The 14,187-nt window shown below is 41.5% G+C and overlaps 1 protein-coding gene across 1 annotated transcript in view; it reads left to right on the top strand.

The window, feature by feature from the left end:
• The first annotated feature begins 1,437 nt into the window (after positions 1 to 1,437).
• The window catches only part of LOC124545053 (lachesin-like), a 394,440-nt gene continuing 381,690 nt past the window's right edge, over positions 1,438 to 14,187 (top strand). Inside the window, exon 1 of the mRNA XM_047123847.1 lies at positions 1,438 to 1,538. Coding sequence (XP_046979803.1) covers positions 1,443 to 1,538 — 96 coding nt within the window. The 5' untranslated portion in view covers positions 1,438 to 1,442. The remainder of the gene's footprint in view (positions 1,539 to 14,187) is intronic.

The following is a 14,187-nucleotide window of genomic DNA, read 5'->3' as shown; positions in this document are numbered from 1 at the left end:
TTTCTTAGTTTTTGCCATTATTATACTTTCTAAGTGTCATTATATTTTTCGTATATGTATAAATCTGAGGATGTGATTAAATTATAGCGAAACCGATCGTGAATGATACTATAATAAAGGAGTTATTAACAGCTAATGCAGCTACCAGAAGTTTTTTTGGAAGATTTCAATTTAGAAAACATTTCGAAATATTTTCACTTTCTTGCAGGTACTCTGAAATAGCAGAGTACCTGCAAGAAAGTGAAAATATTTCGAAATGTTTTCTAAATTAAAATCTTCCAAAAAAACTTCTGGTAGCTGCATTAGCTGTTAATAACTCCTTTATTATAGTATCATTCACGATCGGTTTCGCTATAATTTAATCACATCCTCAGATTTATACATATACGAAAAATATAATGACACTTAGAAAGTATAATAATGGCAAAAACTAAGAAAATTAAACTTGATAGATAGGTGAACAAATTATATATATATATATATTATATATATATATATATATATATATATATATATATATAATTTGTTCCTCGTCACTAGATTCAAGGAAAGTACATGTCTTTAGCAAAACCGCTTCATGTTCTTCATTGACTGGTCGTCCTTGTTTCTGTCTCTTTGATAACTGTTCGATATGTGCATATTATTGAGGAAAATGTTTACCACTACGAATGTTTGCACAACATGTGCAGTCGGCAGCACGGAGATCTCACAGAAAATATTTTTGACGTACTTTATCATTTAAGACCATTCATCGCAGCGTTTCTCACAGTATTTTTAATGGTTTCATTAAGTACGTACCTTCGTAGTAACTTGATCTCATTTCAGTTTGTATTGCGAAGAAAAATCCACAACAGATCCACAAAACAAGCAGTCAGTTGGGACCAAAAAATCTTTCAGCTAAACGGACACTTCGATTGCTGCTTCAGCTAAACGGACACTTCGATTGCGATTGTTGTTTTTTCCATATGTCAAAGCTGTTCTTATGAGTGCGTGATTTTCGGCGTGACACGCAATCTGTTTCCAGCGCTTGTGAAGACATCGCTTCGACAGAAATTGCTGGTCACGTGTGTACCATCAGCACACTTCTGCGCTAGAAAATGACTGCCTCTTGAACCTTTTTTTTTTCTAATACAATAAATTGTCTAGCAGTAGCCATTTTTAGCAAACTTTACCTGAAGGAAGGGAATGTTCCTCAAAATAACGCGTAAGATAACATTTAACAATAGAACAATTTTGAAAAATTGCTGTCATTTTGAACATGACTTTTAGGTGCTTTTCCAGGATACGATTTTGTCTGATTTTTGATATGTTAAAAGGTAATTTTTGTTGAATTAAATATTGCTTTAATCGCCAGTGAAGTAAATTCGCCCAGGTCAGATCATAATTTGGCCAGGCTAACAGAGAGACGGTGTGCGTGTGTTGCAGCGGTGGCGGAGGCGCCGATGCCGCGCTTCGTGGAGCCCATCCCCAACGCGACGGTGGCGCTCGGCCGCGACATCTCGCTGCCCTGCGTCGTCGACAACCTGGGCGACTACAAGGTAGGCCGGGCCGGCATTCGGCCGAAATGTTAAAATAACAGTGTCACTCAACTCCACCTGCCAAGCAAGTGATACGTTTCCCACTGGACATCATTCAATTTTGAATAGTTGGACTGACGGAGAGAGAAGCAAGTTTTCACCAATCACTTCTATTTTAAATACCAATGAGAACTATTCAGTTTTATTACAATGCTTTTATTCTTCTTGTTAAAATTTTATAATTTTAAATGCATAAATTCCAAGTGCCTTCTCACTGCAATAGACAGAATCAGAGTTCCATCTCGTAGCCTACTGAGCACAGATATTTCCACGCAGTCAGGGTCTTTTGTGGACAACAAATGCGATTTCATGAATTTGAGGAGGCAAATTACCTGCGGCTCCATATTACCATCATAAATATTCAAGGTCATAATTATTTGAAAGTGATTAGAGCACTGCCCATCAGGGGTACTTTCCTGCGATGGAGGTCACTTAAAGAAGAGGAATGTAAAATTATCGCTGTATTTACCTTCGCCAAAGACGTGCGTATGTGTGACGCTATTTATTTCTATATCATTAACTGTACTAAATTAGCATCCACACATCTGGATAGTCCCCAGAGTGGCGCCACGTAGTTACGACAACGTGATATGTATTCGCAGTTGCGAATAGCAATAACAATTGTCTGTATACTGCAGTGACGACAAGAAAAATTTGTGCTGGACCTCGACTCGAACCCGAATTTTCCGCTTACACGAACGAATATATTTCATGCGTATAATAACGGCTGTAGTAGCATCAGTGCCTGTTCATCTGGACATTCACGCATGTCCGAAGGAATACAGCACCGTATTTCTGAACAACACAGGCATTCCAATATCGTAGTTACCATCAGTCGCCTCAGAAAAGGCGCACGTAACAGGAACCACACTATGCTTCCACCACACGACTTACAAATAGTCGATCCATCTACCAATAGTTATGAGCCACAGAAACCGCTGAAATCAAGGACTACTTCCCTCATTCGCCAAATACTTCGCAGAAGACCATTCTTCCTCTGAAGTTGAGTACTTATCTGTCTACCCATTACTTTAATAAATGATCATTTGTTACCCACTGCGTTGCCAACAGTTTTTTGTGTTCCAATCTAACGTTTCCCTGTGACCAGACAGTTGCGGTCCTCACACGCGTCATCTTAATGCAGCAACTGTTGTCTGTGGCAGGAGGTTCGCTTCCCGTTACCATACTGTCGGTGGCCAAACTAATCTGGTGAAGACAGTTACAAATATCCATGGAATGAAAGGAAAAGGCAAGATGAGGCCGGTGCCAGTACAGAGCCATCGCGATTCCAGTAGCTCCAAGGCAACTTTCTGGCGTGATATTTCGCATCTGATACGCCGACCATAAGTCTCGTACGTCCTGCTTCTGTGAGGAATCAAGGACAGGCGTGGCTTTTAACCAAGGACTTTGGTCTAGAGCTTACTAATTGTAAATTGTACACCATTGCCTCTCGTTTCTTTGCCATCCAAGTACTAATGATGAAAATTTCTGGAGCCATCAGGATACGAATGCTGTACTCACGGGTCGAGCGCCAGGTCCCTTGGGTGTATCACTCCTGTCAATTGCGGAGACGGGTTTTTCGGACATTAATGCTGATTAACATTATTGTTATACACAATCAGAAGAATGTTGAGACAACAGATAAAAAGGAAAGTTTTCTCAGCCAGCAAATTAAACTGGTGTCGTTTGTAGAATACTTCTGTAATTATATGTGGCCCCGCCCGGTTAGCCGTGCGGTCTGACGCACGGCTTTCCAGAGTGGGAAGGAGCGCCTGATCCCCGGCACCAATCCGCCCGGCGGACTTGTGTCGAGGTATGGTGAGCCGGTCAGTCTGTGGATGGTTTTTAGGCGGTTTCCCATCTGCTCGGCGAATGCGAGCTGGTTCCCCTTATTCCGCCTCAGCTACACTATGTCGGCGATTGCTGAGCAAACAAGTTCTCCACGTACGCGTACACCACCATTACTCTAACACTCGTCCCGTGTGAGACGTTCCATGTGGGGGGCGGGGGGGGGAGGCGGGGGGGGGGTGGTTGTGGACTACTGCGGCTCCGGCGAGGACGGAGCCTGTCCGTCGTTTCTAGGCCTCCAGATAACATACAACACAATACAATACAACTATATGTAGATATGACACTATTAAGGGTGCATCAATAACTTTGCGAATGGATTGCCGATTTCATCTTATCCTAATAATAAAAATAGCATGCTGTAGATGTTTCTCGCTGTGTATGTAATGCGCATTTTATGGATCTGCTGGTCGTTGAGTCAGGATGGACACAACTGCAAAGGTATCCAAATTCTTCAAGAACTACTCCAAACAAAGGTATTATTTTTTATTCTTGTAATTCATTCCAGAAATATTAGCAAAAAATGTATCAGAGTACGATGCATTTCTGGAAATCGGTTAATACCAGACGTTGATAGCACTTAGATATTTAGAACTATCCCATACATGTGGTGGAAGTGGACATAATCACAGAAGTAGACAAAGAAAAGAAAATTAATCCGCTGGCCAAACGAGTATTAAATTTGCCGAAGAGATACTCACCCGGCCTCTCTGAAGATGTCCACATAGAGAGTGGTATCGTAATCATATTGCAGCAAAAACGATCACAAGTATAAGAGGAGTAGTTTAAAGTATCACCCCAAAAAAGTCAACGTAAGTAATGAATTTTTTTAATTCTTCCCAAGTATATGTCCAAAGTCCATACATGCACGTTTCACAGTACGGTAGCTCGTCGCTAGAGGAGTAAAAAAAATAAAAGGTGCAGTTCATTTATAACATGGAGTATCCGTTTTTGTCAGCAGCGCAAATATTGCCTGTGTGTCTGGCCAATCCTGACGACTAAAAAAGACACCCCCATTTGTCCGACACAGCTGCAAGAGTTATAATGCAACTTAACTTCGGTTTCTGAGAGGAGTTCTGTACATTTAAAAAATAATTACTTATTCATTTTTCGTATGGCAATACGTATACAAAGGTTATAAAACTACTACACGTCAACATTTAAGCACAGCTGTCCGGCGTAAAATAACACAAATAACAATAGCTATACATGAATATCAAGGTCTTTTATATATTTTATAACATCACTCATAGCTATGAGGAAATCTTCGAAAGGACCCTTGCAGGAACATGCGGGACATGAGCAACCGTCTGTCGCTCCGCACCACAGTCACACGATGGTGGTGAAGATTTGCCCCCACTTGTAGAGAGCGTCTGTACATCGTCCATGGCCCGTTCGGATGCTGTTCAAGATAGTCCAAATTTCCCGAGGCTGGTCGAGTCCACAGTGTTTCTTCTGGACGCAAGGCAGCTTCAGGCATTGTAGGCAACAGTTTTATTACCAGCAGCGTTTCCATTCCATTCATGTTACTGAATTCATTTACCACGGTAATCCTGACTGTGATGAAAGATGTCTTGATCTTAGTCTTTTTCGCTCCGCAGGGATTACGTCGTCCATTACTGGAAGTTCAGTGTTATTAGCAACCTTCTCGTATCTTTCGTCTAGTATCAGGAGGTGGAATGTGGCTCAATATAGGTAGTCAGTATGTGGGAGTAGGTCGTATTGACCCACTAACAGTGCGCATGGCGTCGTTAAGTTGTACGTGTATCTTTTTTACATGTGAACCATTAAGCCAGGCAGGCGCATTGTAGTCTTCTATTGAGTATACTAAACCAAATGCTGGTACCCAAGGAGTGTCTCCTAAGAGCCGCAGAGTTTATGAAGAATGTTGTATCTGGTTTTGAACTTAGCAGACGTTCGTGTCAAGTGATCCTTAAAAGGAAGTGTCGTATCTAACATGATCCCAAGGTATTTTGGGTGCATTTCATAATGAAGTTTGTCTCTTTCAAAATAGACATCGAGGGCTCTGTGTGCCAAGCTGTTGGACAGATGAAAACATGAAACTTCTGTTTTACTTGAGTTTCGATGTAGCCTCCATTTGTGGAAATAGTGGCTTAAGATACATAGATCAGAATTTCGGATTTCTTCAGTTCTTTCACAAGTCTTGTGTTGGGTAGCTATCGCCTAGTCGTCTTCAAAGCCAAACTTTCTGGACTGTGTTGGAGGGATATCGGATATATATAAATTAAACAGCAGAGGAGCAAGGACGGATCCCTGTGGTAAACCATTATTCAATACTTTTGGGCAGCTAGTGTCTTTTTCTGTAGTTAAAGTAAATATCCTCCCAGTGAACATGTTGTAAGTTAGTTTTGATGTCCGTTTCCGTGGGACAGGTTGTAATAATTTATAAAGCAGTCCATGCCTCCAAACTGTCACATGCTGCACTTAGAGTGGCGAAAGCAACTGATGTTTTCTGCCTCTTTTGGAATCCTGCTTCAGCAAACTTTGTTAAAGATAAGACTTGATCAGCGCAGCCCCGTTCTGGACGGAATCCAGTTTGCTCAAGAGGAAGGTTGTGGGAGTTGTAGGAAACGTATTCAGTTTATTGTGTTTCATTTGGACAGAGACGCATATCAATGAGGTATGTTTAACCAGTATGATGGCAACACCCCCCCCCCCCCTTCCCTGAACCACGAACTAATGCCCATAAAAAAAACAAATCACCGCCGGCTCCCTGAAACTATTCTGGAAAGATGACTAGAGACACATTACTATTTGATTTAAAGGTTGAAAATTTCGAACGCCTACTTTCTTATCTCTCAATCGCATCGATTGCTGCTTTGGTCTTCTGCATTTATGACTTTATCATTGGTAGGTCTTTTGATCTGTTGTCACTATTTGTGAACATTTCAATACTCTCCAGACAGGTCTCCGGCAGCATCCCCCTGCATATTTAGCTGCCCACTGTTTACATTGTCACCTGCGGACGCAGTCTTAAGAAGTATTAATTAAAAAACACAGTTAACACGTGTACAATTATACAACATACACAACTCATGGCAATCCTTTCCTATCGACCAGTTGCATACTCTCACGTGGATAAATACTCTGCAAATTTGCCACTTTCTCATTGGATACGTATGGAATCTTCATTATCATCGGTTGATCGCCAGCGGCCTCTACTGTTGACCTGGATCAAGCAGCAGTTTCATTCCAGAGTCCCAAGGTGTCCTTGTCGTTTCCGTCATGCATAATCGCTCTTCCTCCCACAGCTTGGAACGCAAGTTTATGAATATTTTAGTTTTTTACAATCAGATTAGAGCATTTACTTTACATTTCCTTAAAAACTATGAGTACCAGACAACCACATCTTAATGCAAATGCCTCACTTAATCAAATCAAATAGAACTGAAAACACAGCTGTAATATCGCTCTGTCTGCACAACGTACGTAATAAAAACAAAGAAAATACTCTTGGTAGTGCTCAATCAAGGCCAAAATACTAATATCAAATTAGGTGTACAACAAAACATTTTATTCATTTGAGTTTTCAAATGTTCACGAAAACAGGAAACGGCTAGATTTTATTCCTTGTTGGGAAACGTTGAAATTGTTTAACATTTTGAAAGTCGCAATAGATCACTCTAGTGGTAGTTAAGAGTCGGAGCATTTTGCTTTGAGGGAGCGGGAGTATTAAAATCTTTAATTCTCTTCCTGGAGCCCTAATATTGTCCAAACACTTCCGCCTGCAGCTGCAAAGCTTACCCTGAATATGGGACTGCGCCTGGAACTCCTTATTTTCATATTTTAACCTTCCTTGTGAGTTACGTTCTTTAACACGATTTGTTCATGTAGGTGTGTCAACATTTTCTTCGGTCAGATACAAACTGCTGTGGTGGAGCATCTTGCAGGGACAAAGAAATGAAAGGAAAATCTGCCACCAGTCATCAAGACACAAATAATAACACTGAACTGAAAAATACATTGCCCAAAAGCAATAACAAACACAATGAAAATGAGGATATGGTTTCAGGTTAGAGTAGACCTGGAGTATAAAACAGTTGTCTCTTTAATTAACTCTAGGTTGGCTGATTAAAAATTAAAAATTGAAGGGAACTGTTAATATGAAGCAGGGCGATATTTTCCGCAGCAGGTACTGAACATTCCTCCTGTGTTCACTGTACACATACATTCAAACAGAAAACATTTCTCTGAGAGACCTCTTTCCTCTCTAAATCATTGTGCACTGTAATAAACAAACTTTAACTTGCAAGAACGAAGTACTGAATAAGTGCGACAAAGCTCTTCTAGAAATTTGTATTCATATTGCTGGTAGGATATAAATATTTTGAGAGATTCGTAAGTCTGACATTTCAAGTTAATAATCACATTTCTTTCTTCATAGTTGGAAGGACCAGATATGACACTTCTAGTCGTTCTGGAAAGAGTGATTTGAACGATGGCTGTACTCACAAACGAAATTGGTGTGATGGTTCCTCAGGAATACGAATTAGAGTTTATTCATAATGTCTGGATGTATTTGCACAAATATATGTTCGAGTGTGTAAAATTCTCCGAGCGTTTGGAGAGACTTCTTAATGACACACTGCCTGTTATATGGATGGACGACTACTAAAACAAAGAAACAGTGCCCGAGCCACCCACTCAGAGCCCACTAACTTCCTCTTCCCAACACTTTAGGTAGGAATGCTGACACTTCACAAAATTTTTAAAATTCGTGTTACACAGATGCTAGATACACAACAAAAGTCCTATAGCTAACATGTTTATTGGCAACAGTAATACAATGAAAGCTACTGCGTGTCTGCTGAAACGAGATAAAATCTTAACAGTTCGGATTATTCCTCACAGCCGAAATTGTACTGCGACGAATTCGAATGGAAAAGAATGTCTAAAATTCTTTGTAATGTTCGTACTTAGTAGTTACTATAGAAGAAAGAACATTCCATTACACTGTTTTAAGTAAGAAAAAAATGCTTTCAGGTTGAACTTCAATGTGACACAGAAAATTACTTAATGTTTAACATTACGATTTCCTTTTCTATCCACTGGTTCCTTTCCTACATGTCCATCAGGCGGTATTTTCACAAAAAAATTATCTTTCGTGTGTAGGTTTCTCTGTGAAGAGCTTGAAGTTTCCGCTTGCAAATCTTCGACTTGCGCTGTCTTAGACACTGGCCCTTGTTGGCGCCGTTTCATGATACTACTCACATAGTGCGCTACCATCGGATGGCAAAAGGTCCTTCTCGCAGTCTCCGACAACGTAGTTTCGTAATATTCCAAGACAATCATTCAAAACCCATTCCAATTCGACGAAATACACTGGAGGAAGCAAAAATAATTATTTAAATTGAAATGAATTTTTAGTATTCTTCATTTTTAAGTGGAACTAAGATAATTTCCCCATAGAACCGTACAGATAGTCTTGAAAATTTGTTGTTGTGTAAGATTTAAAACCAAAAACGTGGAAGGAGGAGAGGTGTGCAATAGATAATAGTAAGAACATGAAGTATTCGAACATCATTTGTGTACGGCATGCGCCCCACTTTTTATTATATTATAAGTAATTTCATAGCCGTTAAAAATACACAATCAAACATTTTCTGGACTCTCCGTAGGGAGCTAGGCATCTGTATGTGACTAGGAGTAGTTAAGTTATACTTTTTAATTCGGTTTAAAAGCGTGGGTCACTAAACCTCAGTCGCTGAAACTGCTCAGTTTGAGTTCAGAAGTTTCATCGACTGAGGTTTACTGTTCTATACATCGTCAAATGCTGCTGATGATGCAATTCTGAAGATGGCTTACGACTAGGCCAAAACCATCGCGATCTAGACCGGGTTTTAATTAATTTTATATAGCTTTATTTTATATGGCTTACAAGATCGCTGTTTTCCAAAAATGTTACCAAACATTTTGAACAAGGTAGCAACTCCAGAATGCTGTAGGGATTTTCAGAAAGACCTGCCGAGGATTCATGAACGATAGAGGGACTGGCAGTTGACCCTGAACGTAAGTGAATGGAACATATTGCCCATACAAAGGGGAAGAAATCCACTGTTGTACAACTACACGACTGATGACAAATTGCTGGAAACAGTATCCATTGTAAAATATCTAGGAGTAACCATCTGGAGTGACCTCAAATGGAATGACACCGTAAAACAAATAGTAGGAAAAGCAGCCGTTAGACTAAGTTTCATAGGAGGAATCTCAAGGCAGTGTAACTCATCCACGAAAGAAGTAGCTTGTAGAACACTTGTTCGACCGATTATTGAGCACCGTTCGTCACTATGGCACCCTTACCAGGTAGGACTAATAGAAGAGATAAGGAAGTTTCAACAAAGAGCAGTACATTTCGTCAAAGGGTCGTTTAGTCGACGTCAGGGCGTTACAGATACGCTCAACAAACTCCTATGGCAGATGCTGTAAGAGAAGCGTTGTGTATCACGCGGTGGTGTACTGTTGAAATTCAGAGATCACGTTCCGGGAAGAGTTGCTCAACATATTATTTCCACAATATGACCACAACGATAAAATTCGAGAGACTGGACCTAATGCAGTGGTTTATCGTCAATCATTCTTTCAAAAGCCATCAGTGGGACCAGAAGTACCCTCCGAAACTCATCGTGAGGTGGTCTGCAGAGTATTGATGTAGATGTGGATGTACTCAATATTATGCAGGAATGCTTTTAGAGGCGGACGTTCTTGGTAAGAGTTTCTTGTAGTGTGAAAAAAAAGAGCGCTTTATTGCACAGTGTGAAAGTTGCAAACAAATAATGTGTTTGTCGAGACAAGGAATCCAAGCAGACCCATCGAGCATACGGATACGACCACAGCTAAGTTTTAAAGTTGGGGGAAGATCCTGCTAGTGTGGAACATTTCAACTGCTGCTTAGCTGACACTCACCGCCGACAGTGTTCTACGTCTAATGGCAGTGGGTTCAGGAAGATACCTCAGCATACAACAATGAAAAACTCTCTCTGCCATACTCTTTATTTTTATTTGCAAAATACAGTTGTGCAGACTGATCACGAAGTCCCATTACCCCCTATCAAGTGTCAACATATTCATAGATAATCGCAGTGTATTAACGTGGGATCATGACAGAAGACTGGCGCTGCAGTCCGGAACCGCGGGACTGCTACGGTCGCAGGTTCGAATCCTGCCTCGGGCATGGGTGTGTGTGATGTCCATAGGTCAGTTAGGTTTAAGTAGTTCTAAGTTCTAGGGGACTTATGACCTAAGATGTTGAGTCCCATAGTGCTCAGAGCCATTTGAACCATGACAGAAGACAACTTTGCCATAGTGTCATTACTCTTTATTATTTATTTCAGAGTGCACACCATCGGTCTGATTAGAGTATGATTTTCCTCCATGTACGATGTGAAAATCTCCTAACATTGCTGTTGTGTCAGTACTAAATGCAAATCAAACAGCATACTTATGTTGGTTAAATGTCTCATAACGTGTAGCAGCAACTTTCTGTTTAATGAAACATCATAATGCCTTGCCCAAGACGACAGGTAGAACTTTAGACCGGCCACTCCAAGGGTGGGAGGAAATGAATAGAACCACGGCCAATCTGTTTGTAAGAACATAGCTCGTGTAGATATTGTGTGACGGCAATAAGTGAGAGGCTGGTGCTCCACCCTGATGGAACCATACACAATTCCCAGCAGTCGCCGACGTAGCACGTGTGGAATAAACCAACCTCGTAACATGATGAGATACGCAATGTGATGGAGTGCCAAAGAAATGTGGACCTACCAAATGAGTTGCAGACATTGCAGTTCAGATCATGGCATTTGGTGGGTGGTGTTCAAGTTCTTCACAAAAAATGTGGCTTCTCTTTACTCCTGAAATAAATGATCCTCGCTTGGGCACTGCGACATAATGCCCCCTTGAAGGAAGAGTAAAGAGTAAAGACATCGGGCTTTCGGCCACAAGCCTCATGATATTTTAGCATCTCATTAATTACAAATTAAGGTTTAAATGCCTTTAACTTCAAATCATTCTTCATGTGTTTTTACCATGTCGAATATCGATCTCCGAATTTCAGTGACCGCTTACGAAGGGACTTTTTTGGCGAAGATCGGACAGACGCTGAAACCTCCACACACGTTTCCAGTCGTTTTGGTTCTCGTTCTGAGCTTTTTCTTCCAAGGTTGAAGTTCAGTTACACGATAAATCAGTCAAATCTAAAGGCTGTGAATTCAACTAAATACCTTGGAATTACAATTGCGAACAACTTATATAGGAAGGAACACATAAAAAAGATTGTGAGGAAGGTTAACCAAACACTGCGTTTTATTGGCAGGACACTTAGAAAATGCGACAGATCTACTAAGGAGACTGCCTACACTACGCTTGTCCGTCCTCTTTTAGAATACTGCTGCGCGGTGTGGGATCCTTACTAGATAGGACTGACGGAGTGCATCGGAAAGGTTTAAATAAGGGCAGCACATTTTGTATTATCGCGAAATATGACAAGGAGTCTCACTCAAATGATACAGGATTTGGGCTGGACCTCATTAAAAAAAGGCGTTCTTCCTTGCGATGGAATCTTCTCTCGAAATTCCAATCACCAACTTTCTCCTCCGAATGCTAAAATATTTTGTTGACACCGACGTGCATAGGGAGAAACGATCACCACGATAAAATAAGGGAAATAAGAGCTCGTACGGAAAGATATAGGTGTTCGTTTTTTTCGCGCGCTATACGAGATTGGAATAACAGACAATTGTGAAGGTGGTTCGATGAACCCTCTGCCAGGTACTTCAATGTGATTTGCAAAGTATCCATGTAAATGTAGATGTAGATATAGAAGGTAAAATTGTTGGTGTTGTTGGGAAAGCTTTCTGAAACCTTGCAGTGAAATCATATTGAATATCTCTCATTGATTTTCCTGTATGGGGTTATTCGTGAGCCAAAATGCTTATTACGATCAGCTCTTCCATGGTGTAAGTTGGCTCATCAGTCATTATTTAGATGCATATCAGCACCTGCAGCAATCGGAAACAATAATTCATTAATATCTCTGTCAGGTGTTCTCAGACGCTGGTGGTACGTAAAGATATTTCACGTGATACCCATACCAGTAAACAAAACAAGCACTGGTAGAGTTAGAATTATTATTTTTTAAATGACAAAAATAGCACTTTAAAGAAAACGGATTTACCACAGAATGTTTGTTTCGGATGTACGCAGGACACATGAAGATCGTATTGTACCCCCTCCCCTCCTACCTCCATTAGATGTAGCTGCCTTACTCGGTAATGATTCGCCTTGTTTTCGCGTTGGCGATATTTTCATCGGCTCTTGTCGGTGGTTAATCGAAAGTTTTCGTGCCGCTTTGCTACTGCTGTTGACTTACGCGATATGCCAATGTATGGCGCTGGAGTAATCATTACGCTGTGCACGGTTTATTGTTGTTATTGCTGCTTTGTTGGGTGTCACGTAAAATATCATCGTAAAACGACGAAAGTTTGCGTCTGGAACCGGTGTGTGCGTACTACAATGAACTGATTCCTGACTTCTATAATTGTAACGTGAAGTTTAACGTGGTTGCGTGGCTTATTTGTGACTGTGTTTTAAGTTAACCATGGAGCGGTTTTTAAGCTTCCGCGAAAAATTACTTAATTTTGTGTTGAGATTTATACCGTACATAGTAATTGATCGGCACGACGCAAAAATTGTATGTATGTCTTTAGCATAGAACAAAATGGCGAAAAATGTTCCCTCCACCCTGTTCACCTCTGCAGCAGCCGCTGCTCAACCTTTCAAGCTCTAGTGGTATTTCCAAATTTCTAAAAATGTCAAGTGGTACGCAGTGACAAAATGTATGGGAACTTCTGGCTATGTGTAATACATAGCAGGTAATGGGACTCTGTGATCACTCTGTAGATAATGCAGGAACCCTTATTGTACGTATGAGACTAGGTCACCTAATATCCGCTTCGGCTTTAGAATTGCGTATTAGGGCAAGGCCGAAATTGTAGCGGCAGGCTCTCTCGTTTCGCAATCGCCACGAGTTTCAGACCGAGGGCGAATAAGGCTCGCTTTAAAGTTACTGCCTGAGTTGGCCGGCTCGGCGCGGCGATGCGCGCAGTGGCGAACTGTCCGCCGGCCGCTGTTTCCGTCCGGTGAATAGCGGGCTGGCGCGGCCGCCCCTGCCGTGATCTGGCTGGCGCCGGCGCGGCGTTTGGCGGGCGAGCCGCCCCACCCCTGCAACAGCTGCCGCGGGCGCCGCACTTCTAAACAGTTCGCTACCGAGTTTACCCGCAAACACACCGCCGCGCAGTCCTCCTCTCCATTTCCATAGTTAACAGACATCGCTAGCCGGGCCGCAGGCGGCGCTCGGTCTCCGTGCGCCCGGGTACTATTAGCTGCCTGATACGAGTCCTGCCCGTGAACAGTCGCGCCACAGGCATTAACTCAAGTAGCGCTCGGTGAGGTACAAAGCTTGCCTCACAACATTCGTGCTATAAAAAAGGAAATGACAGAAGGCTTTCGATAACTCATGTCAGTACCTAATTATTATTTCACATACAAACATTGCCAAGTAATAGCCCAGTCAACGAAGACCAAAGAAAACAGGTCATGTACTCACAAATTTTGGTACAGTGCTAGGAGGGAATGCCATGAATAACGTACTGAAAACCCTGATCGGCGCGATGTGTCCCTTGGGTCGGGTGTTTGTGTGAGGAGGCGATGCGGAGGGGGCCTTCAAAATCACTTTCCA

Source organism: Schistocerca americana, chromosome 1 (assembly GCF_021461395.2).
Source record: "Schistocerca americana isolate TAMUIC-IGC-003095 chromosome 1, iqSchAmer2.1, whole genome shotgun sequence".
Lineage (NCBI taxonomy): Eukaryota > Metazoa > Arthropoda > Insecta > Orthoptera > Acrididae > Schistocerca > Schistocerca americana.
The sequence above is the reverse complement of the archived record's forward strand: the minus strand, read 5'-3'. Positions and strand labels throughout refer to the sequence as shown.